The sequence below is a fragment of the Kogia breviceps genome, chromosome 15 (genome assembly GCF_026419965.1).
Source record: "Kogia breviceps isolate mKogBre1 chromosome 15, mKogBre1 haplotype 1, whole genome shotgun sequence".
Lineage (NCBI taxonomy): Eukaryota > Metazoa > Chordata > Mammalia > Artiodactyla > Physeteridae > Kogia > Kogia breviceps.
The window spans coordinates 66,737,261-66,762,129 of NC_081324.1; the positions used below are offsets into that span (position 1 = coordinate 66,737,261).

At 46.9% G+C, this 24,869-nt stretch overlaps 2 protein-coding genes across 15 annotated transcripts in view; one reads left to right on the plus strand and one right to left on the minus strand.

Annotated features, from left to right (window-relative positions):
- MORC2 (MORC family CW-type zinc finger 2) overlaps nucleotides 1-9,209 on the plus strand; it is a 40,993-nt gene extending 31,784 nt beyond the window's left edge. For 3 of the 6 annotated variants that reach the window (XM_059039311.2, XM_067014689.1, XM_067014691.1), the window contains 9 exons: nucleotides 1,314-1,388; nucleotides 1,474-1,854; nucleotides 2,407-2,538; nucleotides 2,965-3,019; nucleotides 3,419-3,560; nucleotides 3,665-3,898; nucleotides 3,990-4,083; nucleotides 7,465-7,653; nucleotides 8,948-9,209. In XM_059039311.2, coding sequence (XP_058895294.1) covers nucleotides 1,314-1,388; nucleotides 1,474-1,854; nucleotides 2,407-2,538; nucleotides 2,965-3,019; nucleotides 3,419-3,560; nucleotides 3,665-3,898; nucleotides 3,990-4,083; nucleotides 7,465-7,653; nucleotides 8,948-9,016 — 1,371 coding nt within the window. In that variant the 3' untranslated portion in view covers nucleotides 9,017-9,209. The remainder of the gene's footprint in view (nucleotides 1-1,313; nucleotides 1,389-1,473; nucleotides 1,855-2,406; nucleotides 2,539-2,964; nucleotides 3,020-3,418; nucleotides 3,561-3,664; nucleotides 3,899-3,989; nucleotides 4,084-7,464; nucleotides 7,654-8,947) is intronic. The other 3 variants (XM_059039313.2, XM_067014690.1, XM_067014692.1) reach the window with 2 other exon arrangements.
- A 13,873-nt stretch (nucleotides 9,210-23,082) lies between these two features.
- Nucleotides 23,083-24,869, minus strand: part of OSBP2 (oxysterol binding protein 2) — a 166,408-nt gene continuing 164,621 nt past the window's right edge. For 4 of the 9 annotated variants that reach the window (XM_059039324.2, XM_067014697.1, XM_067014700.1 and 1 more), the window contains one exon: nucleotides 24,156-24,643. In XM_059039324.2, coding sequence (XP_058895307.1) covers nucleotides 24,501-24,643 — 143 coding nt within the window. In that variant the 3' untranslated portion in view covers nucleotides 24,156-24,500. Of the gene's footprint in view, nucleotides 24,644-24,869 lie in introns of all 9 variants that reach the window. The other 5 variants (XM_067014694.1, XM_067014693.1, XM_067014696.1 and 2 more) reach the window with 3 other exon arrangements.

Genomic DNA, 24,869 nt, shown 5'->3' on the forward strand with positions numbered 1-24,869 from the left:
ACTCAGTGTCTCCTCTGTTCCCTCAGGCTCAGTTCACCCTTCTGTCACCCATGAGTGCTGCCCAAGCTTCCCAACCCCAACCTCCAGGCACACTGGTTCTCCAGTATGCCTTGATCATTCTTTAAAAAAAAAAAAAAAAAAAATTTTGTTTATATATTACGAAGAGGTCCAATTCATTTAGAATGTTTTGAAACTCCAGAAAGTACATACCGTCTTAGAGGTAACCACCATTAACTGCATATTTTTCCAACTTTTTATGACCTCTACATACACATAAATACATATATTTTTAATTAGAAATAGAGATCACGACTTACTTGTGTCGTATCACACACACATACTTTTTTTATTAGTGTGTAATTATTTTCTTGGGATAGTTTTCCAGAAGTGATATGAAAGAGTAAAGGGATTTTTAAAATTCTATGTTTTCTTTTTTTTTTGGTGGTACGCGGCCCTCTCACTGTTGTGGCCTCTCCCGTTGCGGGGAGCACAGGCTCCGGACGCATAGGCTCAGTGGCCATGGCTCACGGGCCCAGCCACTCCACGGCATGTGGGATCTTCCCAGACCGGGGCACAAACCCGTGTCCCCTGCATCGACAGGCGGATTCTCAACCACTGCGCCACCAGGGTAGCCCCTATGTTTTCTTTAAATAACTTTTTCCAAATTATTCTCCAGAAGATGTATTATGTTTTATTTTTTTTTACCAGCAGTACATTTATTTTTTAATGTTTTTGCAAATTTGATAAGGGAAGATACACATCTTAAATTTGAACTTCATATTTCTAAAATTGAACAATTTTTTCATGTGTTTCTTTTAGAACTGCTTATTGTTCTCTTATATTACTGTTGTTTTAAATTGTTTCTTTAATTGACTAGTCTGGTATTTTAGATATATGTGTGGTATCAACTGTTTATTGTATTTATTACAAAAGCTTTTCCCTTTCTGACTTCTGCACAGGCAGATGCTCTCATTGTATGCATGCCTCCCTGTCTGTCAAATCCCAACTGTCCTTTCCGGCTTTGGCCTTTAGGGACCAACCTTTTTGGCTTGTTTTATAGGAATTTAGTCCACTGACACTTTTCTCCAGTCTCTCAGTTGCTGGATTAATCATAAAGAATCCTGTAATTTGCTGGTAGTTTAGTGTCTGTGAATTTTTGTTTTCTCAGTGAGAATGGGAGGCTTGTAATAGTAGGACTGTGGCCCAGGTGTTCTTTTTTATTTGCCCACTGTCCCAGACGCTGGGGCTCCAAAAAGAGTTTGCTTGAATGTACCAGATACGCAAACGACCTCCTCATCATGTTTACCCTGCAGAAAACCACACCCATCCGCTCCCAAGCTGACCTGAAGAAATTGCCCTTGGAAGTGACCACCAGACCTTCCACTGAGGTAAAGCCCAGGGATAGGGGCAGGGCTTTTCCTCAGGTGTCTCGTACTGGGATCCATGTTGTCACTCTCCCTGGGCCTCTTTCAGGAACCTGCACGTAGACCTCAGCGTCCTCGGTCACCTCCTTTACCTGCTGTGATCAAGAATGCCCCGAGCAGACCCCCTTCCCTGCAGGCTCCCAGACCAGCCAGCCAGCCCCGAAAGGCTCCTGTTGTCGGCAGTGTCCCAAAGCCTCCTGCCCTGACAGCGCGGGAGGAGGCCAGTACTTCCAGGCTGCTCCAGCCTCCTGAGGTGCCCCGAAAGCCTGCCAACACTCCAGTCAAGACTGCATCCCGGCCCGCCCCTCCCGCACAGCCACCGTCACCATCTCTGCTGCCCAACTCCAAGAGCCCTCGGGAGGTCCCCGCCCCCCGAGCCATCAAGACTCCAGTGGTCAAGAAGCCGGAGCCACCCAGTAAACTCTCCGTGGTGAGATGCTCCTCCTTCTCCAGCCCTGCCCACAGTGGTGTGGGAATGGAGGGGGCAGCGTTGACTGCATGGGGGGTGGTGGGGGGTGGAGAAGCCTCAGTGGAGATCAGCGTTCCATGCTGCCCCTGCAGAGGGAGGAGTCTGATAGCTGAAAGCACTCATGGGGGGCACAGAGCTTGCTGGTTCCCTGTCCAGGGAGCTCTTTGGTGCCCCCTCCAAGGTTTGGTCCTCCACAGACTGAGTCACTTTCACTGGCTTCTCACACGGTGGGCAGAGGTTGCAGCCTGGTGACCGTCTTGGTGGGCTGCAGCAGTGTTTGGCGTGGCTCAGTGGGGAGTAAACTGAGAGGCACCCCTGTGACAGCTTTGAGCAAAGGTCCTCGTGGGCGTAGAGGCCGGGGGCTGCTGTGACCCTAGTACTGTTGGGATCCCAGCCCTGCCGGGGACTGAGACCCACAGACCCCTCTCTGAATGGCTCCTTTATGCCAGATGGGATCTTCCAGCACCTGAGGGGCTGCCAGGGTCCCTCATGTTCCCGCTCCTCTTGCTGTAGGCCACTCCTGGTCGGAAGCGGAGTCTTGGGGTCTCTGATGAGGAAGAAGCCGAGGAAGAGGCTGAGAGGAGGAAAGAGAGGTCCAAGCGGGGCAAGTTTGCTGTGAAGGAGGAAAAAAAGGACTTGAATGAGGTAGGTTCTCAGCATTCTCCCTCCCTAGGGTCTCCACCCGCCACCTGCAGTCTATGACACGAGCCTTTCAGAAGTCTAGTCCATCTCTGAAAGACACTCAGTCACACAAACGACTAGAAACACGGTGCCTGATAGGATCTTGAGTGAGACTGGCTTGTGGCTCTACTCACAGGCTTGAGGTGACACTGACGCAGATCTGCTTCCGTGTCTGTGACATTCTGCCCCTATGCCTGCTCTCTTGTTTACTGACGTTTTTGGAGGCAGGTGTGTAGATACTGAGATAATGGTTAAGAGGGTGGCTCTCAGTGAGGCCTGGGGATTTAAATGGCTGCACCAGACGACATGAGGTGATGGCTTGTGACCCTGGGCGGACAGTCTGTTCTTCAGGGGCACTGGTGGTGCCTCTCACAGACTCTGTTCTTGCAGCTCTCAGACAGTGCTGGGGAAGAGGACTCAGCTGACCTCAAGAACGCTCAGAAAGGTGAGTTCAGGGAGGTGCCCAGAGCCTGTGAGGAAGTGGGAAGGGGGCCCCTTGCCAGCAGCACCGTATTCTGAGGGCTCATGGAGGCTTTCTTGGCTCCAGGCTCTCAAGCAACAATGGTTTCAAGTCTAATTCTGAGAAGAATGCTGAGGCTAGCACACCCTCGTGTTTATTTTTAGCATCAGTTCCTTGGTGTTCACCTCTGGCAGTTATCATGCTGCTCTGTGGCACCCTCATGACAGTTGGGGAGGGAGACCAGGGTGGCTGGGCTCCATGTCCCTGGCATAGTGGCGTCAAGCTCCTAGGGGTTCTTGTCCCTTTGAACCTGGGATGACCTTTCTCTAGGTGGCCCTGGCTGAGTGGGGGGCTCTAGTTTTCTAACTCCATCTGCACTCTCAGATAAAGGGCTGCACGTGGAGGTGCGTGTGAACAGGGAGTGGTACACAGGCCGTGTCACAGCCGTGGAGTTGGGCAAGAACGTGGTGCGGTGGAAGGTGAAATTTGACTATGTGCCCACGGACACAACACCAAGAGACCGCTGGTAATGCCCCTTCTAGGAGGCTGGGTTGACAGAGTTGGGCAGGGGCAGGCAGCCCATTATGGGAGCCTGGGACACATGTGACACAAACACTGGGTCCTCCCTAGGGTGGAGAAAGGCAGTGAGGATGTGCGGTTGATGAAGCCCCCTTCCCCGGAGTATCAGAGCCCGGACACGCAGCAGGAGGGCGGGGAGGAGGAGGAGGAGGCGGCGGCGGTGGTGGCCCAGCAGGCTGTAGCCATGGCGGAACCCTCCACCTCGGACTGCATTCGCATTGAGCCCGACACCACCGCCCCGAGCACCAACCACGAGACCATTGACCTCCTCGTCCAGATCCTTCGGTGCGTTGTCATCTTGCTCCGGGGTCAGCGCTGGTTCTCCACTAGCTCTGTGCCATTCTGATTTCCAGTCGCCACCTTCTTTCTTGTTTAGGAATTGTTTACGGTACTTCCTGCCTCCGAGTTTCCCCATCTCTAAGAAGGAGCTGAGTGCTATGAATTCAGATGAGCTAATATCGTTTCCTTTGGTGAGTCTGCCCAGCCTTTGGTTTTTGATTCTGCCCACCTCCCTTGATGCTTGTTGTGATTGTCAGCTCTCAGCTGTGTGCCCCCTTCCCCGCTTGGCCAGCTTCCCTTTCATCTGCTGAGGGAAGGGAAGAGGGGACTTTACATTGTGGAAAAAGAAGCTGCTCAGCCGGATGACTGGTGTGCATCTGGTGAGATGCTGGGGTGGAGTGGAATCCTCGTTTAGGGACAGGCCCAGTGTGACTTGTGTGGAGTATGTCCCTTTTCCTCTGCCAAGGCAGGGAACAGTAAAGAGCTTAGGTTCAAAGTGCCGAAAACATGACTCTCGGAGGTATAGGGAAGTTCGTGGTGTGTGGTGATAAGCGTGGGATCTTATTTAGCAAATGCAGATGCAGTGCCTCAGTGCTGGAGCCTCCAAGTGGCTTAAGAGTCAGTAGAGACTGAATTTTTAGCAGGTACCTAGACATGAGGCTGAGAGCAGTAAGTGCTCTGCAAGGTGGGTGGGAGGGCTGGGGCAGCCTCTGGGAGGGGGAGAGAGCGACCAGGGCTAAAGAAAACATGGGTTTGGGCGAGTGTTTGTAGAAGTGACGGGAAGTGTTTGAGGCAGAGGGACTGTTGTGAACAAAGGCTCAGGGATGCAAGGGCAGGTGGGGGCCAGGGCAGCGGTCTCTGTGGTGAGCACTCAGGGAGAAGGGCCCTCAGAGCTAGGGTAGGTATCGGGGGCACCCCTCTGAGGTGCAGTGGCTTAAACTTTGTATGAAATGGAGGCCCAGCTAAAGGTTTGAGCGGATGGAATTGTCGACTTGAACCATGTCTGGGGCAGGGGTCAAGAGGCTTTTTCTGTAGAGGCCAGTTAGCAAATATTTTCAGCTTTATGGGCTGTAAGGTCTCTGTGGCAACTATTCAGCTCTGCCGTTACAGTGTGGAAGCTGCCATAAGACCATATGCAAAGGAATGGATGAGGTCTAGTAATGCTTTGTTTACAAAAACAGGTGGCAGGCTGATTTGGTCACAGGTAGTGAGTAGTCTGCTGACCCTTACCCTAAGAGGGTTAACCCTGGTTCTGGGTAGGAGGGTGGCTGGGAGACACAGGGACAGGGAAGCTGGTCTAATGGTGATAGGTCAGGGAGGGGGGATGGGAGCTCTGACAGGTGAAGGGGCCATGGCAGGGGTCCTTCTTTGACTGAAGGCAGATGATGGAGAGGAGGCAGAGGTCACGTGCTTCCCTGTCTCTCAGGCCTATGGGAATTGGAGGTTGATGACAAAGCTGTTAACTGGGAGAGAAACACGGTGAGGGTGAGGAAGACGAGTTGCAATTTGACTTGGGCTGGAAGTACCAGCACTTCATTTCTGGTGATGTCCAGTGGACAGGACACTGGAGATTGGGGCTGACACTTGGGAGGGGCGGGAAGGCCAGGGCTGGAGATGGGGATTGGGAGTCATCCACATCAAGAGGATGTTTATGCTGTAGGAATAGCTTAAGTTTTCTAGGGAGGAGTTTCTGGAGAGGACAACTGGAATTGAAATTGCAGGGTTAATATGTTTAAGATGGCAGGCCCTCGTGGGGCAGCTGTGTGGTTGATAAAAGTTTGCCAGAGAGGAAAACATGGAATTTTGTCTCCATTCTACTTTAAAAAAGGGAAATGAGGCTAGGAGCTGAAGAAACTTAGGGGCAGAGAGGTGAACAGTCTGTCTTAATAGAACCCAGATTTGAACCCAGAACAACTTGTTAGGACAAGGGTCTTGCTCCCCTGCGAGATGAGGGGGCACTGCACGCTGGGGAAGCTAGAAGGTGCAGAACTCATGGTGGCTTCATAGAAAACTGCTACACCTCAACGCTTACCCTTGTTCAGGCTGCAGGCATCTTCTGCAGATCTCAGGGACAAACAGTTGATAGGCCAGCTAGGTCGGCCTGGCATGTTTGTTGCTTTTGGCCTAAAGTTGTTGCCGAATTAAGAGCAAAGCCTGGGTGCAATGGGATCTCTGCAGTGGGCCTGACTGCTCAGACCAAAGCAACAGTCAGTAGGAGCATCTGAGCCTAAAATAGTCTGTTGGCTTATGCTTGTAAAGGGAGGTGTACCACTAATGCATCAATTTAATAGCCAACTAAGTGAAATGCCTAAAATAACTCAAACTTTAATTTTTTTAACGTTAGGGACACAACAATAGTCTAGTGTTCATTGTATCCTTGTCAGTTTGTAAATGACCGTCCTTTTGCTCATCATGCTGGACTAGGAGTTCCAGACCGTCAGGGGTCCTGCAAATATTAGATTCAAATATATATATATATGTATATATGTATATGTATATATATATACACTTTAAAAGTAATATAACTGCTTGTAAATCTTTAATGGCCTAAAAGTGAAAAAAAATTAAAATGAATACAAATCCTAATTAGGCTTAAGACATTGTGTATTACATTTTAATACTTTTGGCACCTGCTTGAACATTTATTTTTGTGCTGCCAAGTGATAATTATTTTTTGTGCAGAATTTGAAGTTTCTGTTGCCATCTTGATTTACTGGGATAGTATTCTAGATTGTAAACAAATAGTTCTAACACGTTTTAAAAATAGCAGTTTTTAGCCGTTCAGTGCTAGGTAGTTCATACATCTTCACAGAAGTAAATAAATGCTAGAGTTGGTGAGACTGCAGTTGTCAGCGAGGACCTGCTGGTCATGGGTTTCTGTTCATCAGAATGGCCTTATCATTCACGTTGGTGATTTATGAGTAAATCATAATGTTATAACTTTGAAATTAAACATAGAGTTATTACCCGAATTGTTTTTTATACTGAGATTCCATGTAACTTTCATTTGAAACAAGTGTTCTGCTACTTTCTAAAAGTTTGATAAAGCCTCATGTCTAGAGAAAGTGCTAGTTAACATTACTGCCCCACCCCCGGGAAGTTTCAGGTACTCAGGGAAGATGGTGAAAAGCTCTGATGCTGTATAAACATACTACACAAACCTGGAGGAATCTGTTGTTGATAGCTGCTTGATAAATACTTGTGGAAGAGAACTTTTGATCTTGACATTGTTGGTTGTGACTTGGAAGTGGTTTGCTCAAAGTGCTGTTGTGCACTTAGAAAGGTGAATGGTGAGAATCATCCCTCACATTTACTCACGGCTGGCAGTCTGCCAGAGCACTTTGGTACGTGCTTCATGTGTGATCCTGTCTTCATCCTCGTGGCAGCCCTGTGAGGTGGATGTCGAGGTCTTTCTTCTCTGGAGCTAGAGAGATCGCTTGCTTCTGGGTCTGGCATCCCTTCAGACTGAGCTTCCTTGTGCTGAGCCAGTTGGGGACACCAGTGCCCATCTAGAAGGGCACTGGGGACCCTCGTGAGCTCATGCACTCACCCTCCAGCTCCTCTCCCAACAGAAAGAGTACTTCAAGCAGTATGAAGTGGGGCTCCAGAACCTGTGCCATTCCTACCAGAGCCGTGCCGACTCGCGGGCCAAGGCCTCCGAGGAGAGCCTGCGTACCTCCGAGAGAAAGCTCCGTGAGACAGAGGAGAAGCTGCAGAAGCTGAGGACCAACATTGTGGCGCTCCTGCAAAAGGTGCAGGAGGTGAGCCAGGCAGCCCTCTCATTGTAGCGGACCACCTGGTGTCTCAGGGAGGGGGGGCTTGGGCACCTCTGCTCCCTTCTCCCCACTCACAGGAATCTGTGGTTCCAACCCTGGCTGCACAGCATCCTGACCAGGAGGGCTGGAGGTGGTGCGGCTGCCTGAGCCTCATCCCACCAGGCCCATGGTATCAGACTTTTGCCCTTGTTTAGACATTCTGATATACAACCTGGTTTGAGAACCCTCCAAGTCATATAACAGAAAGACATTCTCACTTTTCCAGATGATGCCCAGATGAGATTAGGTGGCCCAGAAGCAGGGAGCGCCCTGTAGGGTCTCAGCCCTTTATTCAGGCAGTAAACATTGAGGACAACTGCTCTGTGCCTGTCCTGTGGACCTTGGTGAAGCAGACAGGCAAGATAGGGGTCCTGCTCTTACAGCCCAACAAGTGGAGGAGACAGAACTACTGTTGGCAGGAAGTGCTATGAAGTAAATAACGAGAGAGATAGAAAACAGGGATGCCACTTTACTAGGGTGTTCAAGGGAAGCCTCTCTGAGGAGGTACTTGAGCTGAGGGCAGAACCAGTCACGCAGGAGTGGGATGTGACAGCTCTGGGGATGAGAGCTCTGGGGAGAAGGAAGAGCAGGGCCCAAGGCCTAAGGCAGGGAGATGTGGGCGATAGAAGAAAAAGCGGCCCTGTACCAGGTGGGAAGTCCCTGGAGGGTGTGGCACTAAGACGTTTGCAATCTTAAGACATTTACTCTGGTTGGTTGTAGGAGGGCCTGGAGGGGGCGGAGGTTAGAATCCGGGACTCCGGTAAGGAAGTTCCCACAGTTGTATGGGTGAGAGATTCTGGCAGCCTGAACCTTGGATGGTGACAGTGAGGAGGGAGAGAAGTGGGCAGATTCGTTGTAATGTCTTGAGGGAAGGGGAGGAAACAAGGGTGATGGTTGTGGTTTGTCTGAGCCCCTGGGTGGAGGGGAGGCAGTGGTGGCCTGTACCAAGATGGAGCAACTCGGGGTGGGTGGTGCCGTTGAGCTGTTGGATGTTTTGAGTCTGAGAAGCCTGCAGCATGGCTAAGACAAGCCGGGAACTTGGAGTAGAGGCAGGGTAGGAGCAAGAAATCTGGGCATCATCTGTGCACAGAGGAGGGAGGGGGCAGATGATCAAGAAGGGACAGGCCTGACAGCCAGGGTGGAGGGGCGAGAGGAAGGGGCACAGGCTGCAAGAAGGGTGGGGAGGTGGGCCGCCCACCACCCTGTGGCCCCTGGCTGACCCTGCCCTGCTCTGTTCCAGGACATAGACATTAACACAGATGACGAGCTGGATGCCTACATCGAGGACCTGATCACCAAGGGGGACTAAGAGGCCTGGAGCCAGAGATCAGCTCCCCTGCCCCTCAAGGCAGAGCTCCTGGGGGTGGAGTTTCATTTATGGGTTGATGGACTTACCTTGGTTTGACTCACATGGGATATTTGTGCTTTTGGAGGGAAAGAGACTCTGATTCTTTGAATCTTCCTCCCTAAGTTTATAAATATTTATTTTTTAAAAGAAACAAGATGCTGTGCCTGCTGTGAGACCATACATTTTTTTGGTGACTCTTGGGCAGAGAACAGAAGCAGGACGCCAAGTCTGAGCTGCTTCTCTTGGCTCCTGGCTCCTCAAGATGTGGTGAATCCAGTGTTGTTTGGAAGTTGGGGAGGCTCCAGGGGCAGGGCTGGGGGAGGGACATGGTCCCCCAGGCTGGTGCTCCCCCAGGAACTCCAATCCAGGGGATCCCCACAGGGCCACAGTCAGGAGGAGGCTCAGCGTTGAGCAGCTCCCTGTCTCGTGGCTCCTGCCTCAGGTCGGGGATGTGAGTGGTGGCCCAAGTGGTTGGTCTTGGCTGTGGCACCGTCCAGACAGCTTGGGGAAGAAAGATCCTCCTGTTCAACTTCCCCATCCACCACCTAATTTCTCCCTGCTGGAGAACTAACAATGGACAGTGAGGTTTCCTGCCTCAAAAACTTGAGTCCAGGTTGTGGCATGGACAGATCCGACTCTGGTCAGACTGCTGACCTGGGTAACACACTGAATGTTTGAATTCCAAAGGATTCCTTTTAGGAAAGGACCATGTGTGTGAAGGAGCCCCTGTGCTGGTTGTTAGTGGCCTTGTCTGTGGGTGTGGCAGGGCCCTAGGGAGCGCACCTTCCTCAATGGTCCCGGCCATCTGGAGAGCCTGGTGCTGTTTTTTCTCTTACTGCGTCCCCCCTGTCTGGCCCCACCAGGCCCAGTCAAGGTCCCTGCTTTGGGGCAGATAGGAGGAGAGGGGGTCACTGAGCCACAGGGACTCCAGAGGTGGCTCTGCAGGAAGCACACCACACCTTCCTTCCCACCTGGTCACAGCCTCATACAGCTGTGTCCCTCAACTTCTCAGGGTCCGAGACAAAAGCAAGAGTTGCTGAATTTTCTCTTTAACGGCCATTGGAAAAATTCTGGGTCTGAGACAAAGGCAAGAGTTGCTGAATTTTCTCTTTAATGGCCATTGGAAAAATTCTGGTTTGATTTCTCCCAACTCTCTTCTTCCCCCTTTATTTGGGGACTTTGGGTTTTCTGAAGGCACAAGAACTATGGTCTTGTGCCACTGGTCTGCAATTCAGACCTCTCAGTGTGTTTCTAGAATCTACCCACCTCTGGTTAGCAGTGGCCATGTGCTGCCCTGTGAAGACTCCAGTAGGCTGGGAAGCGCTGGCGAGGGAGGCAGGCCCCATGGCAGTTGGAGGTCTTTACCCACTTGTGCATGTGGCCAGAAGCACCTGTGACTTGTGGGTTTGGGACTTCTCCAAACCACATCCCTGGGCAAGGGCTCTTTGGGGGAAATACCACTCAGAGAAGCCCTGACCTCTTCCCCTGGAAGATTCACTAAGAGTCTTAGGGCTTCTTGAGCTGGTGGTTCCTCTCCTGTCCAGCTCGCTCTCTTCATCACAGGCAGCATATGGTCCATTTTTGTCCCCAAACCTGCTGTTTTAACCTAAGTGCAAGCTGGTTCTGCATTTTTACCAGAGGGTAATACTCAAGTTTTTAATTTACATACCTGTAATCAAAATGCAATACTATAAACTTTCACTGGTGAGACTCCTGAACTCAGTCTGTTTTCTTCTCTTAGTAAAATCCAGCACCTTCCTCCTCTTCATTCTTTGCACCACTGTGGCTTTAAACTGTCTTCAGATTCTTCCTCATCTCCACCATCTTGTCTTACGTCTTCACCCTCCTGGACACCCAGAGAAACTGAAATACTGAATTTCTTAAACATTTTGGCTTCAATTTCTGGGCGTTCCCACTTTGCTGTTTAAATCCATCCACAGCTGTGCTGAATGCAGCCTGCTTCCAGGCAGACCTCCTTCCATTCTGGGTGGGAAGATAAGATGCAGGGGTTCCTCCCCCTTCCTTGTCCTGGATAACTAACCTGCTTGGAATTGTCTAAAACTTGGGAGAAGATGGTCTGGCGGGTCTGTGGCAAGAAGGTCCTGATTTCAAGGTGAATGAGTGCAGCAACCCTTGTTTTTAAGGAGTGGGAGGGATGGGGACTTTCGTGGTTTTTTCTTCAAGTGACACATGCACATGGTAAAAATTAAAACAGTATGAAAGGCTGGACCATGAAAAGCAAGGCTCCCTCCTCCCCACCCCCCAATGCTCACTCTCCCTGAAAAGAGTATCCGTCCTGAGCACACAACTACACGTCTACTGTTCTGTTTCTGCCTGTTTCTCACTTAGTAGATCTTGGGACTTGTTTCTGAAGAGCTCACATGGATCTACTTTATTCTGAACAACCACATAGCATTTCATCGTCTTGGATGTCCTGTCATTTAGTGGTCCCATTTATAGAGATTTTGGTTTTTAATGTTTACGAAAAGTGCTATGATGAGTGTGTGTGTATACATGTGTACTTAATCATTAACTCAGATCTGGGTTTATACAGGGTTAAGTTCCAAAGACAGAAATGGCTGTCAGATGGTGGATGCATTAAAAATTCAAAGATACGTTCCAGAAAAGACTTCCCAATTTCAACTCCCACCAACAGTATCTTCCTTGCCCCCCACCCCCACTTGCCTGTCTGTAGTCTCTTCTATCTGAACTGTTCACTAATCTGAAAGGTGAAAAGTGATGGATTTTTGAGTTGGTTTGAATTAATTTACGTGAGATTGAACATCTTTGTTGGCCGGTTGTGTTTCTCTCTGGGACACAGCTGTAGTTCTGAGTCTTGGGGTAGGGACTTTGTAAATCAGATGAAAAACAAGGGGCAAGTCCTCAGGGAAATGTTCACCTTATATCACCCCTCAGCCCCTAAGTGTCCCATGGATTTAGCATTACAAACCCCACATCAATACTGTATTACTAGGTCAGGACAAGGGTTTGACATTGTTTACCAAAGGAAGGCATAGGTTAATAGGCTAAGAGAAGCTTCTCTGGTTCCTCCTGTGTGAGTGGCACTGCTTTTTGGCTCCTCTTGTTGGGTCCACTTCCCCTTGAAAGACATGACTGTCTTTTAGACCCGTGGTTCAAGCATCACTGAGCAAGCATCCACAGCTCTACAGACCAATCCATGTTAAGACTGATAAGAGCTCAAACTTCTTTCCCTTTTACACAGAACACAAGCTTTGGTCTGAGTGGGCTGTGCCTCCACTGGCTACTCGTCCCCGATGTAAGGCTGTCCTGCATATAGGCCAGGCTGTAAGGGACCCGTTGGCAGTTGCCTAGATGCCTGAAACATCCTCAAAATTCCACTGGAGGATTCTGCCCTTTGCTGGAGATGGAACCTCTGAGGCTTCCTTTGGAACGGCCACATTGCTTTTGGTTCCTGAGCAGGTGGACAGCCAGCTTGGCCACCGGAGGCCGAGCTACAAGAGAACATGCGTTCTCTGCCGCCATGTTTGAGGCCTCCAACTGTCCTCAGCACTGCTGGGGGCACCCTCTCCATAGTGAGCAAGACACAGACTGGACAGAGGAAGGGCCTGGCGAGAGACAATCCCACTCAGCAATGAGCCCAAATGTTGCCAAGCCTGTTTTTCAGTCTGGCAGTTTTCATGGCAGTAACTTGGAGTGTGCCAGGCCCAACTAGGACCCCTGGTGGATCCTGTAGAAATTTCCTTCTTTCAGCTCACAAGGCCTCAGACAAATCACTGCCCATCCTGGGTCCCCTTTTCCTCCTCTAAAATAAAGGTGTTGGATGACAGTAGAGGTTTTCTGGCTTACTAAGTCGTAGTTCTCCAACAGAAATTTATCCAGAGGTCCATATAGATGGTTGCAATGGGGTCCCAAAGCCCTTGCTGCCCTGACCCCTTATCTTTGCTTCCAAGATTCACTGGCCCCACCTGCTACTTGTAGGCCTTCCACAGCCTACTCACTGGTCCTCGTGGGGTGTTACCCTATGGCCTTTTGGCCTTCTGTCGGCCCACTTCAGTATCCCGAGGTGAGGAGGGTGGGTCTTCCATCCAGCCGCCTTCGGTCCGCAAAGCAGGTTGCCCCTGCTACTTCCTGGGGCTCGGGCTTTCTCAGCAGCTTCCAGCCAGGGCCTGGAGATAGGGGAGCCCATGCCACTGAGGCCAACCTGGACCAGGGACAGAGGAAGGGTCTGACAGACACATCCCTCCTTTCTTGTCCCCTCTGGACTCTGCTGAGGTGCTTCCATGCGACTCTCTGGGGCCACTTCCTGCCTGAGTAACTGCAGTTCTCCGGAAGCTGTGGGCAGCTCTAACCCACAACTTTGAATTTACGGTCCTTTCTTTCCCACTTCTTACACTGTTGAAGCTCTGGGTTCTCACTCCCCTCCCCAGTTCCCCACCATTTAAGCCAGTCTGGCACTAGCCGGGTTTGGGGGCGCTGCGATGCGAGGAGAATCCCTAATTGTCAAAAGGAAGAGTTTTTGAGTTCCTCACGCTAAATCATCAGCTACCTTAGCACAAGCCCGGGAACTGGCTGCAAACTCTCACCTGGCCCAGAGGACACGTCCAGGACCCGGCCCTCGGTCGTCTCTCAACAGAGGCTTTGCGGGTGTTCAACGCTCAGTCCCATCCGGGCGCCTGCCTTCTCCCAGGTCGCCAACGGTTGCGGGAGGCAGAGGTCACCCTCCCACCCTCCAGACCCTCGAGGCAGGCGCGCTACGGCGCCTGCGCGGTGCAGCGGCCTGGCACGTGCTCTGCGCCCAGCGCATGCGCCCCGGGAACGTCATAAGCCCGCCTACGTGCCTGAGCCCGGGTGGGCGGGCGTCTGAGCCTCAGACGGGTTGAGGGTAGGGTGTCGTGAGCAAACCCGGGCGTACAAGGCCCGCTCAGGGCCCAGCTTGGGGGCAGAGGCCTAGAGGGCCCCACATCCTAGGGCCAGAGGAGGGAAGGCCTTGGGGATCCAGTGTCCGGCTCAGACCCCAAAGCAGAGAAGTGGGGAATTTTTTCCGCTGAAGTCTGCGTATTAAGCCCGGGCACAGGTGAAACCTTTTACCCGGTTGTTTTCCAACTTTTTGTGGTCACTACAGAAAACTTTTTGGTGTAGATGTCCTTGATGGTGTGGTGCTTTTACGTCTGCAAGACAGAGGACCTGGGAAGGAAGCTGCATGTTTTACATTTTGAAATACCATTTCCAGGTAATTTCCGCTGAAGGTCCAGCCCGCTGACTCTCGGGACCTGCGGCCTCGGGTTTCACGACCTCGGCTCACAACTTTCTTTTCTGCTGGTTTGTCTTTCCTTGGCTTGGTTTATGGTGTTTCTTGAGAGGTTTTGGGGTTTCCTATCATGTTTAAGAAAGTCCTTCCCCCTCTACAAACCTGCAAACATTCTCTTGCATTTTGTTGCACTGTATTAAAGTTTTTTGTGTCAACCTCCACTCCCTGTGGGAAATATTTTAGTATCTGCGGTTAAGCAGGAGTCAGACTTTGGTTTTGGTTTTTCCAGATGGAAATTCACTTATGCCGCCGCCATTTATTAAACGAACCACCTAGGTCATTATTTATATTCATTCTATTTGGTTTTGGACCTGTTGGGCTTGAGATGACCCTTACATATGTCAATAGAGACAACCTGTTACCAGCTGGACAGGTGATTCCGATGCGAGGGGTGAGGTCCTAGCTGAGACTACCTTTGCGGGCGTCATTAGCATCTAGATGGATCAATCTCCCTCGCTGTTTTTCTTATTAAAATAGTTTTCCAGACTATTCTTAGAATTTCTTCTCTCATGAAATTTAAAATCACGTAATCCAGTTCTCTCCCGTCCCTGCCCGCCTCCGCAACAAGTTCCATTGGGATTTAAATTATAATTGAATTAAATTTAGATGTAAGTATGGGAGAGTTGACATTTTTATGATTTTAGATCTCCCTAGACGATACGAAATGGTTTTCCATTTGTTTGACTCCTTTTAGATCTTCCAGTAAGATTTTATTTCTTCATATGGGTTGTGTAATTTTCTCATTTCATTCGTTTTATGTTATTTGTCACTATCGTGAATGGAATTTTCCCCCATCTCTACTCTTGATTATTAATATATAGAAAAGCAAATTGTTTAATATAATTTACTTTCTATCTTATAAACTCTGGTATTTTTCAAAATAAACTTGTATTTTTAGATAAAATGTGCAAATTTGCCAGTATGCCAGTTTTAATTGCCGAACCTCTGAAACAGTATTGAATAATTAATTATCCAGGTCTTTTTTCTGATGAGGATGGAAATCCACATGTTAGGGTTGAGCAGAATATTGTCTGTTGGTTTTGGTGACTGGTCTTTAAAGTGTGGAAAGAGTTTTTTCTGTTTTTGTTGATGCTGTTGTCTTGTTTTTTTAACTTGGGGCTTCTGGGACGAAGCCGTGGCTGCCAGTCTTGTCTGAGTTGAGCACCAGGGGGCACCAGTTACACAGAATGAAATGTGGGTTGTGAGGCCCCCATCCCCCATTGTCAAATGCCTTTTCAGCATCTATTGATAAAATCATATGGTGTTTTTCTCCTTTAAGCTACTGTTTTAGCGATTATTCTTATTAGACATTGAGCAGCTACAAAAGAATACTGTATACAATATTTATAAGGTAAGAGGAATATGCAGTGTACATCCATCACCTGGTTTAAGAAAACACATTATTATTGCTTTATAATCCCTGTGTGCCCCTCCTGGGTCCTTTCCCCTTTCTTCCTTGCTCAGCGGTAACCACAAACCTGAATTCTGTGTTTATCTTTTCTTTGCTCTTCTTATACTTTTACCATGTTGGTTTGTATTTCTAAATAATTGCTTTGTTTTGCCTGTTTTTGAACTTAAATGGACATAACTTAAAAAAAAACCCATTTATTTATTTATTTAGTTTTGGCTGCGTTGCGTCTTTGTTGTTGCACACGGGCTTTCTCTAGTTGCGGTGAGCGGGCTTCTCATGGCGATGGCTTGTCTTTGTTGTGGAGCACAGGCTCTAGGCACGCAGGCTTCAATAGTTGTGGCACGCGGGGGCTCAGTAGTTGTGGCTCGTGAGCTCTAGAGCACAGGTTCAGAAGTTGTGGTGCACGGGCTTAGTTGCTCCACGGCCTGTGGGATCTTCCTGGACCAGGGCTCCAACCCGTGTCCCCTGCATTTGCAGGCGGATTTGTTACCACTCTGCCACCGGGAAGTCCCGGACATAACATTTTATTTACTATTCTGCAATTTGTTTTCTTTTCAATATTATGTTCCAGAAATTTACTCATGTCGTTGAGTGTAGCTGTAATTTATTCATCTTCACTACTGTATCATAGTGCTGAATATTATATGGTAATAAAAACAAATTACACCTACAGTGGAACATACCACAGTTTTAAAAATCCATGTCTCTATGACTGGCATTTGGGTTGTTTCTAGCTTTTTGCTATTGCAGTACATCTGTGGACATTCATGTTTATGTCTCCTGTTGCATGCATAATCCTTGGAGACTTGCTGCATCATAGGCCATGCCCATTTCAACTTTTCTAGATAATGCCAAATTCTTTTCAGAAGCAGTTATATCAATTTACATGCCCACTGGCACTAAATGCTTCATTCCTCTACTTCCTCACATACACTTGATATTGCTAGACTTGATTTGTTTTTTGCCAGTGTGAAGGGTGTGTAGTGTTATCTCATTATGGTTTAATTTGCATTTACCTGATGTCTAATGTGGTTGAGCATCTTTTCATGTCTATTGACTGTTTGAATTTCTTCTTTGATAAAAGCATTTGCTCAAGACTTTTCCCCATTTTTCTAGTCTTTTGTCTTCTTTTTATTGATTTGTATTTTTGTATATTCTAGATACAAGTTCTTTATAAGTTATCTGTGTTGCAAAAATCTTCCACTGTTTGGCATACTTTTTTTTTAACTCTCTTTTTAAAAGTCTTTTGATGAGATGTTCTTAATTTTTAAAAAAAAATTTTCTTGAATGAGGTCTTAGTTGTGGCACATGGGTTCATTAGTTGCAGCTTGTGGGCTCCTTAGTTGTAGCATGTAGGCTCCTTAGTTGTGACACATGGGCTCCTTAGTTAAGGCTCGCTGGCTTCTTAGTTGTGGCATGCGAACTCTTAGTTTCAGCATGCATGTGGGATCTAGTTCCCTGAGCAGGGATTGAACCCAGGCCCCCGGAGCATGGAGTCTTAACCACTGTGCCACCAGGGAAGTCCCTCTTAATTTTAATATAGACTAATTTATCAGTCTTTTACTGTTTGCATTTTTTGTTACTTATTTAAGAAATCCTTCCCTATCCTGAGGTCATGAAGATACTGTTTTGTATTGTCTTCTAAAGTGTTTATAGTTTTGTCTTTTACATATAGACCTTTAATCCACCTGAAATTGCCTTTTGTGTATGGTATGAGGTAGAGCTCCAGTTCCTTCCTTCTACCTGATTGTCCTTACACCCCTATTGAAAAGTCTTACCTTTCTCATTAATCTACAGCACAACCTCTCTTGTATATCGAATGTTCATATATGTATGAATCTGTTTCTGGAATTTTATTCAGTTACATTTGTTGTTTCTCTGTGCCAATACCACACTAATTTATTTATTATAGTTTTACAATAAGTTTTGATATCTAGTAGAGCTGGTCTTGCCACTTTTTCTGCTTCAAGAGTGTCTTGACTGTTCTTGGTCCTTTGCATTTCCATATAAATTTTAGAATCATTTTATCAAGCTCCATGAGAAAAGCTATAGGGATTTCATTAGAATTGATTGTATGTCATCAGTCTGAGAAGAATTGATATCTTTATAAGCCTTCCAAACCATGAAGATGGTATAACTCTCCATTAATTTAGATCTTTCTTTAGTGTCTTTCAAGAAAGTATTGTGATTTTCCCTTCAGAAGTCTTGTATGTCCTTTGTTATTATGTATGTACATATGTATCCTAGGTATCTGATGATTTTTGATGCTACTGTAAATAATATTTTTAAAACTTTATTTCCTGACAGTTTGTTGCTAGTAAATAAAAATGTAATTGATTTTTATATATTGATGATTCTATTTATCTTTAGATTCTTTTGGATTTTCTATGATACATCATCTGGGAGCAGTGCTAATTTTGCCAGTTCTCATACCTCATATATTTTTCTTGCCTTGTTGCACTGGCTAGGACTGCCAGTACAGTGTTGAATGTAAAGGGTAAAAATGGGTATCTTTTGTTCCCTCACAGAGAAAGCTTTTTTACCCTTTGGTAGATATCATTCATCAGATTAATGAAGTTTCTTTGTATTCCTATTTTTAAGCGTTTTTTTCCTTTTAAATATCATTGATATATGTTGAATTTTTTTCTCAAGTGTTTTCTGCATCCATTGAGATGACCATTCAGTGTTCTCCTTTAATTTGTTAACATGGTGAATTACATTGGTTAGTTTTTCATAGGCTAAACCTTGCACTTCTGGAGTGATTATAATTTTTCTATATTGCTAGATTTGTTAATATTTTGTTTTGAATTGTACCAGCATGTGAGTGACACTAGTTTGTGATTTTCCTTTCTTGTACTGTCTTTGTTAGGTTTTGGTGACCAGGTTATACTAGCCTCAAGAAATTAGTTGGGGAGTATCCCTCTTGGGATAGTTTCTGTAAGGTTGGTTAGTCCTTGGTCAGGTGTGTCTGGAGTTTTGTGTGTATATGTGTGGGGAGATTTTTTAACTGACTGAATTTTTTAAAGTTTAATACTATTCAGTTTTTCTAATTTTTGAGTCAGTTTTAAGTTTTATTTTTCTAGAATTTTCTCTCAGTTTTCAAAGACGTTGTTACAGAGTTATTCACAATACCCTTAAAATATCTGTAGCATCTCTATCTATGTCCTCTTTTCATTCCAAATATTGTTTTTTGGGTTCATCCATTTCCTCCTTCCATTTTCCTTATCATTAAAGTTTGTCAGTTTTAGTTTTTCTAAGAATCAACCTCAGCTCTCTTGGTCCTTTCTATTATGTTTGTTTTCTCTTTCATTAATTTCTTTCTTTCTTCTTTTTTTTTTGTGGTCCTCTCACTATTGTGGTCTCTCCCATTGCGGAGCACAGGCTCTGGACGTGCAGGCTCAGCGGCCATGGCTCAAGGGCCTAGCCGCTCCACGGCATGTGGGATCTTCCCGGACCGGGGCACGAACCCGTGTCCCCTGCATCGGCAGGTGGACTCTCAACCACTGCGCCACCAGGGAAGCCCCTCTTTCATTAATTTCTGATCTTCATTTCCTTATGTGTCCTTTGGGTTTATCCTAATGTTCATTTTCCTACTCAAATTGGATGTTTAGCTCATTATTTCACCTTTATTCTTTTACAACATGAGCTTTTAGGCTATAAATTTTCCTTTAAGTACAGCTTTATCTATGTCCTATATGTTTAGGTATATAATATTTTAATTTTTAATTGTATTTTCTGATTTTTGAATTCTTCTTTGATCCATGAGTTATTTTAAAAGCATATTTCTTAATGTTCAAACATGGTTGCTTTTTCTAATTATCTTTTCGTTATTGATTTTGAACTGTCTTCATTGTGATCTGAGAATGTGGTCTGTATGCCAGTCCTTTGAAATTTGCTGAGGCTTGACAGCTGGCCCACGTATGTGGCTAATACTCATAAATGTTCTGTGTGCATTTCAAAAATTTGTATTTTGCAGTTATGTGTAATTCCCTATATGTGCCTGTTACCAGATGTTAATTGTGTTGTTTGAACGCTTGCTGATATTTTTAGTCTGTCTGAGCTCTCATTACTGGGAGAGAGATGTTAAAATCTTCCATTATGATTGTGGATTTATCTATTTCTCCTTCTGATTGTGTCCATTTTACTTTATTTTGAGATATTAGTAGGTGCCTGTGAGTTTTAGAACTCTATGAATTTTACTTTTTATCATTATAAAGTGGCTTTTAAAATTTTCTACACTTGATCATAGCCAAAAGGCCAAGAAGTGATTGCTTTTTTTATTTTCTGAAAGTTGAAATCTAGTAATATTTTTTGCCTCAAAGTCTGTCTTGTCTGTGTATTTATGTTTTAGGTGTTTTCTTGTAACTAGCATATAGTGGGATTTTGTTTTTATTTGATATTTTTTGTTCTTACCCAAAGCATTTATTTAAATTTTGTGTAATTATTGATATATTGGTTAACTTATTTCCATCTTCTTATTTTTAAAGTTTTATTCCAGCTTATCTGCATTCCTTTTTCCTCTCCTTTCCTGCTTTCTTTTAGATTGACTGAAAATTTCTCCCCCACATACAGTGTTTTTCCTCTGTTTTGGAAATTTAGTATTCCTATTCCTCTATATGTTTTACATAATATTGGGTTGGCCAAAAAGTTTGTTTGGGTTTTTCAGAAAGATGTTGTGGAAAAATCTGAATGAACTTTTTGGCCAGTCCAATACTTAACTCATCAAAGTCTAACTCCATAAGCCATTTAATTTTTAAAAAAATATTTATTTATTTGTTTGGCTGTGCCAGGTCTTAGTTGTGGCACGTGGGATCTTCGTTGCCGTGTGCAGGATCTTCGTTGCGGCATGTGGGATCTTTTGGTTGTGGCAGGCGGCCTCTTAGTTGTGGCATGTGGTCTCTTAGTTGCAGCCTGTGGACTCTTAGTTGCGGCATGCATGTGGGATCTAGTTCCCTGCCCAGGGATCAAACCCAGGCCCACTGCATTGGGAGCATGGAGTCTTAGCCACTGGACCACCAGGGAAGTCCCAGTATTGTTTTAATAAGACATTTTGTTAATGTCGTATTTTCCTTTGGTTCCTGAAAGATATTTTCACTAGGAATACTAACATTTTCTCTTCTACTTTGGAGATATTGCTTCATTGTCTTCTGACTTTCTTTGGTGGTCAGAAGACAGTGAACTTCTAATCAATGCTCTTTCGAGGTATCGCCCACCCAAGTTTGGCTCCTTTTAAAATTTTGTTGTTTTAAAGGTCTTGCGATTTCACTATATTGTATTTAGCTGTGGATGTCTTTTTATTTACCCTGACTAGGATTTGTTGGAATTGACTCTGTATATTGGTGTTTCTTGTCAAAAGTTAATTTTTTAGTCATTAACTCTTCAAAGATTGCTTCTGTTCCATTTTGATTGGACACATGTGGGATCTTCTCACTTTATCCTCCATGTCTCTTAATTTCTTTTTTACACTTTTCACCTGTTTGTGTGTCTGTGTTGCTTTCTGGATAATTTCCACAGATCTCACTTCCATGTCACCAATACTCTCTTCATGTGTAATCTGCTATACAATTATTCATTGTTTTTAGTGATTTTTTTTCAATTTCTGCAAGTTCTTTAGTATTTTTGAATGCTTTTTACTCATTTTCAAGCCACCTTTCTGTTTCTAGAAATATATTAAACATGCTTATTTTATATTGTGTCTGTTAATTTTGCTATATTGAGTAGTTTTGTTACGTCTGATTCTGCTGTTATTTCTATCGGCCATTGCTTATGCCAATGTGTGTTGTATTTCCTTGTGTGTTTGGAGATGGTATACTGTGAGCTGCTCATTTTCCTTTCACCTTCACATCTGGGGTTCCATAAGGTCTGGAATGAAGGGGAGAACCTCTAGAGAGGATTTGTTTCTCTCATGTGACTGGGGACATTGCCAATTTGGGACCATGCCATATTCTCTACTAGAGGTTTTATTGTATCATCCTGATAGCATGTATTTGCGCTGTGAAGCCAAGTGAGGGTCTGCTTCTGATTACAAATTCTTAGGGGATTTTTTTTTTTTCTGCTCTGCTTGTGACTAACCTTTAAGACAAGCAATTTTCCTTGTATTTTATTATTCTTGATTCACCATTATATTGAAGGTATAGCCCTTTGGGGGCCCAGCTTGAGGGAGATTATCTCAAACTGGATGCCCTATATCAGGCAGGTCATTTGAGGCAGTGAAAACTTAGGCTCAGTGGTCTCAGTAAATGCCAGTGAGAAGCAGACTTCAGAGCTCTTGTCTCCCCAGGTTTCCACACCCACTTAATTTTTGGCCTGAGGATTCATTATATCCATTCCAGCTCATGGATGCATTTAAGGTGTTTTAAAATTTTATCCAACGTGTCTAGTTTTCCACAAAGAAGGATAATCCAGGCATTTAGTCTGCCATCCAGAAGGAGAAGTCCCTCTTGAACTAGTTGGTACAATGAATGATTTACAACTAAAAGCTTCCTGATTTTGACCCATTCTTGCATACTGTGTAAAACCAACTTGGGCATATGTTTACCAATTTGGGGTATCAGTTTTTTGTATGTGGCTGGATTCTATTTGCTGTTGTCATATTTGCATATATGAAAATTCTATTCTTATATTCCATTCCCTCCCCTGGCAGATCCTCCACTGCTTCCTGGGTCAGGGCTGTCCTGGGGTTGCCTCACCCCACGCCCTTCTCTCCAGTGAGGGCTGTGCCTCCAGCATCTCGTCAGGGACTCACCGGTGCCTGCCTCCCCACAGGTGGGAAAGTTAAGGCCCTGGAAAGGAAGGAGTTGTACGGTACCAGCCTTGGATCCCACAGCATTGGGGTGTTGGGACAGGTGGCTAGAGCCTGGCTCTGATGCCCCTGTGGTGCCCTGCCTGACTCCATCCTGTCACCTGGAAGTGCTGGCAGTAGGAGGAGGACCCACTGGGCCAGACCAGCCACCCTTGTTCGGGTCCCCGGAGCTAGTGATCCAAGTTGCTTGAGGTCAGGTCATGGTCACTGAGCAACCCTAGACCTCACCAGGGCCAGTGTTCTCTGCGGAGAGTGGTGAGGGCCTTGGCCTGCCCCACGCCAAACTGTGACCCTCCAGTAGGTGCCACCTCAGCGCTCTGCAGCCTTCCTGGCCCAGACCCTGTCCCACCAGGTCTTCCATCCCCACCCCTCCCCATCCAGACCAACCTCCCACTGCCTGCTTCTGGCACTGAGCAGAATAGAGCCCCACACTCCTCCCTCATGCCACCTGTGGGCTGTCGCCTGCTCTCCCGTGTCAGCCCTGCTCTACCCAGTCACAGACAGACTCAGGTATGGGGCCGTAGAAAACTCCAAGATTTTTTATTACTGGTCAGAAGGTGCTCACTCACAGTTCTGAGAAAAGGAACATTGAACAGCTCTGCCGTAGGCCTCATGGGGCTGCCTGCCTGCCCACCCGCCCTCCAGTGGGCACCCTAAGGCATTTCACACGTTGGTGTTTTCACTTTTGTTTTTTTTATAAAAACAAAACCAGTCCTGGAGTAGAAAGTAAAACCCTGTGATGAACTTTCAGGACCAAGCTGAAGTGTGAAAGGTTGAGTAGGAGTTCTGAGGGGCTGGGACAGTGGCCACAGTGGCCCAGGCCCCCCCACAGTTGGCAGAAGCCACTGGAAGGGAATCTGAGGAGAGGGCAGGGCACAGCTGACAGGAGGGCCAAACTCAGACAGGAGCACCCTGTCGTCATCATTTTTTCACTTCTACATACCATAAAAATTTAAGCAAAATAGCTATTTTATATGTATTTATATATCATATATATATACATACATATATATATATATATATATATCAGGCAAATAAAGAGTTTAGGGGTGCTGAGATGGGGCACCCCAGAGATGGGACTCTGGGTTCTCTGGTGCCCAGGATACCAACCCAGGCTGAGCCGTTGGTTCTTATTGCTGATTTGGGGCCGGGTTCCGTGGCAGGAGCGCCTGCAGGCCCGGTCTCTGTGGGGCTGGGGAGCAGCCCCAGCATGGCCAGGGCTAGGCAGGGGCTGTTGCCCTCAAATCCACATGGTGGCCCCTCAGTGCCCCCTTCCCCACCATGTGTGGGGCTTTGGCTCCAGAGACAACTGACTTGTGCTCTCCTGGGCCCGGTGGCCCTTGGTTCCCTTCTCTGGGGGGTCCTGGGCTCCTGGGGGGCAGGCAGCTCACATACAGACGGCCTTGCTGTTTGAGCTACAAAATGCTCCTGACTCAAAGGGGTCCGTCTGGCTTCCCAACGTCTTAAAAAGAAAGGGCTCTTGCCAGGACACTTCTGTGGCAAGAAAGCACACTTAGAAAGTTGTCCACCAAGTGCTGTACTAAAAATATTTACTAAATATCTTGGCTGGAAAGAAATGGAGATCATTTTTTTTCTAAAAAAGTCAAAAGCGGCTCCCTGGGAGGGGGCCAGTTCCTCCCTGGGGGGCTGGTGACTGGAGCAGCCCAGGGCCTGGGCCAGCCTGCCTGAGGTGTGGAAACTGGAGCTGGGGGTCCTGATGGGGCTCAAGTCCATGATGAAGGGTCATAGGAGACCCAGGGCACCTGGGGGCTGGAAAGAACCCGGGTCAGCACTTCGTCCTTCCAAGGTGGGAGCCCAAAAGAAGTGTTATTAAAAAACATAAGGAAAAGGTGGGGAGGGCAGTTGAGTACTAAATTGAGTGCATTAAATAGAAGGTGGACCAGGCTGTGCAGCCACCTGTATTTGCAGGAGGGGGTGGCGCTCAGAAGATGTTGGGGCACATGTGCCAGTCCTGCTTCTCCTTGGCCTCCCAGTAGCCACCCTTGTACACGCAGGCCGTCTCCCCAGTCACCGGGTCCAGCCTCTTCTCAAACCACAGCGGCACGTACACTTCGGCTTCCTTCTCTGCTGGGCGGCACAGTGGGCAGGCGGGCGGGCAGCCTGCCTCCTCCCAGCACCCCAGGAAACCACTCCCTGTCCCCTCTCCTGCTGGCCCTCCTCCTCGCTCCTGGGGTGCCCCCCTTCTCCAGCACCCCTCCCTGCCCCCAGGGAATTCCCTCTCTCCCCCTCTTCTTCCAGTCCCCTCATCCTTCCAGTTCCTGGGAGACCCCTGTGCCCTCTCCTGCTGGCC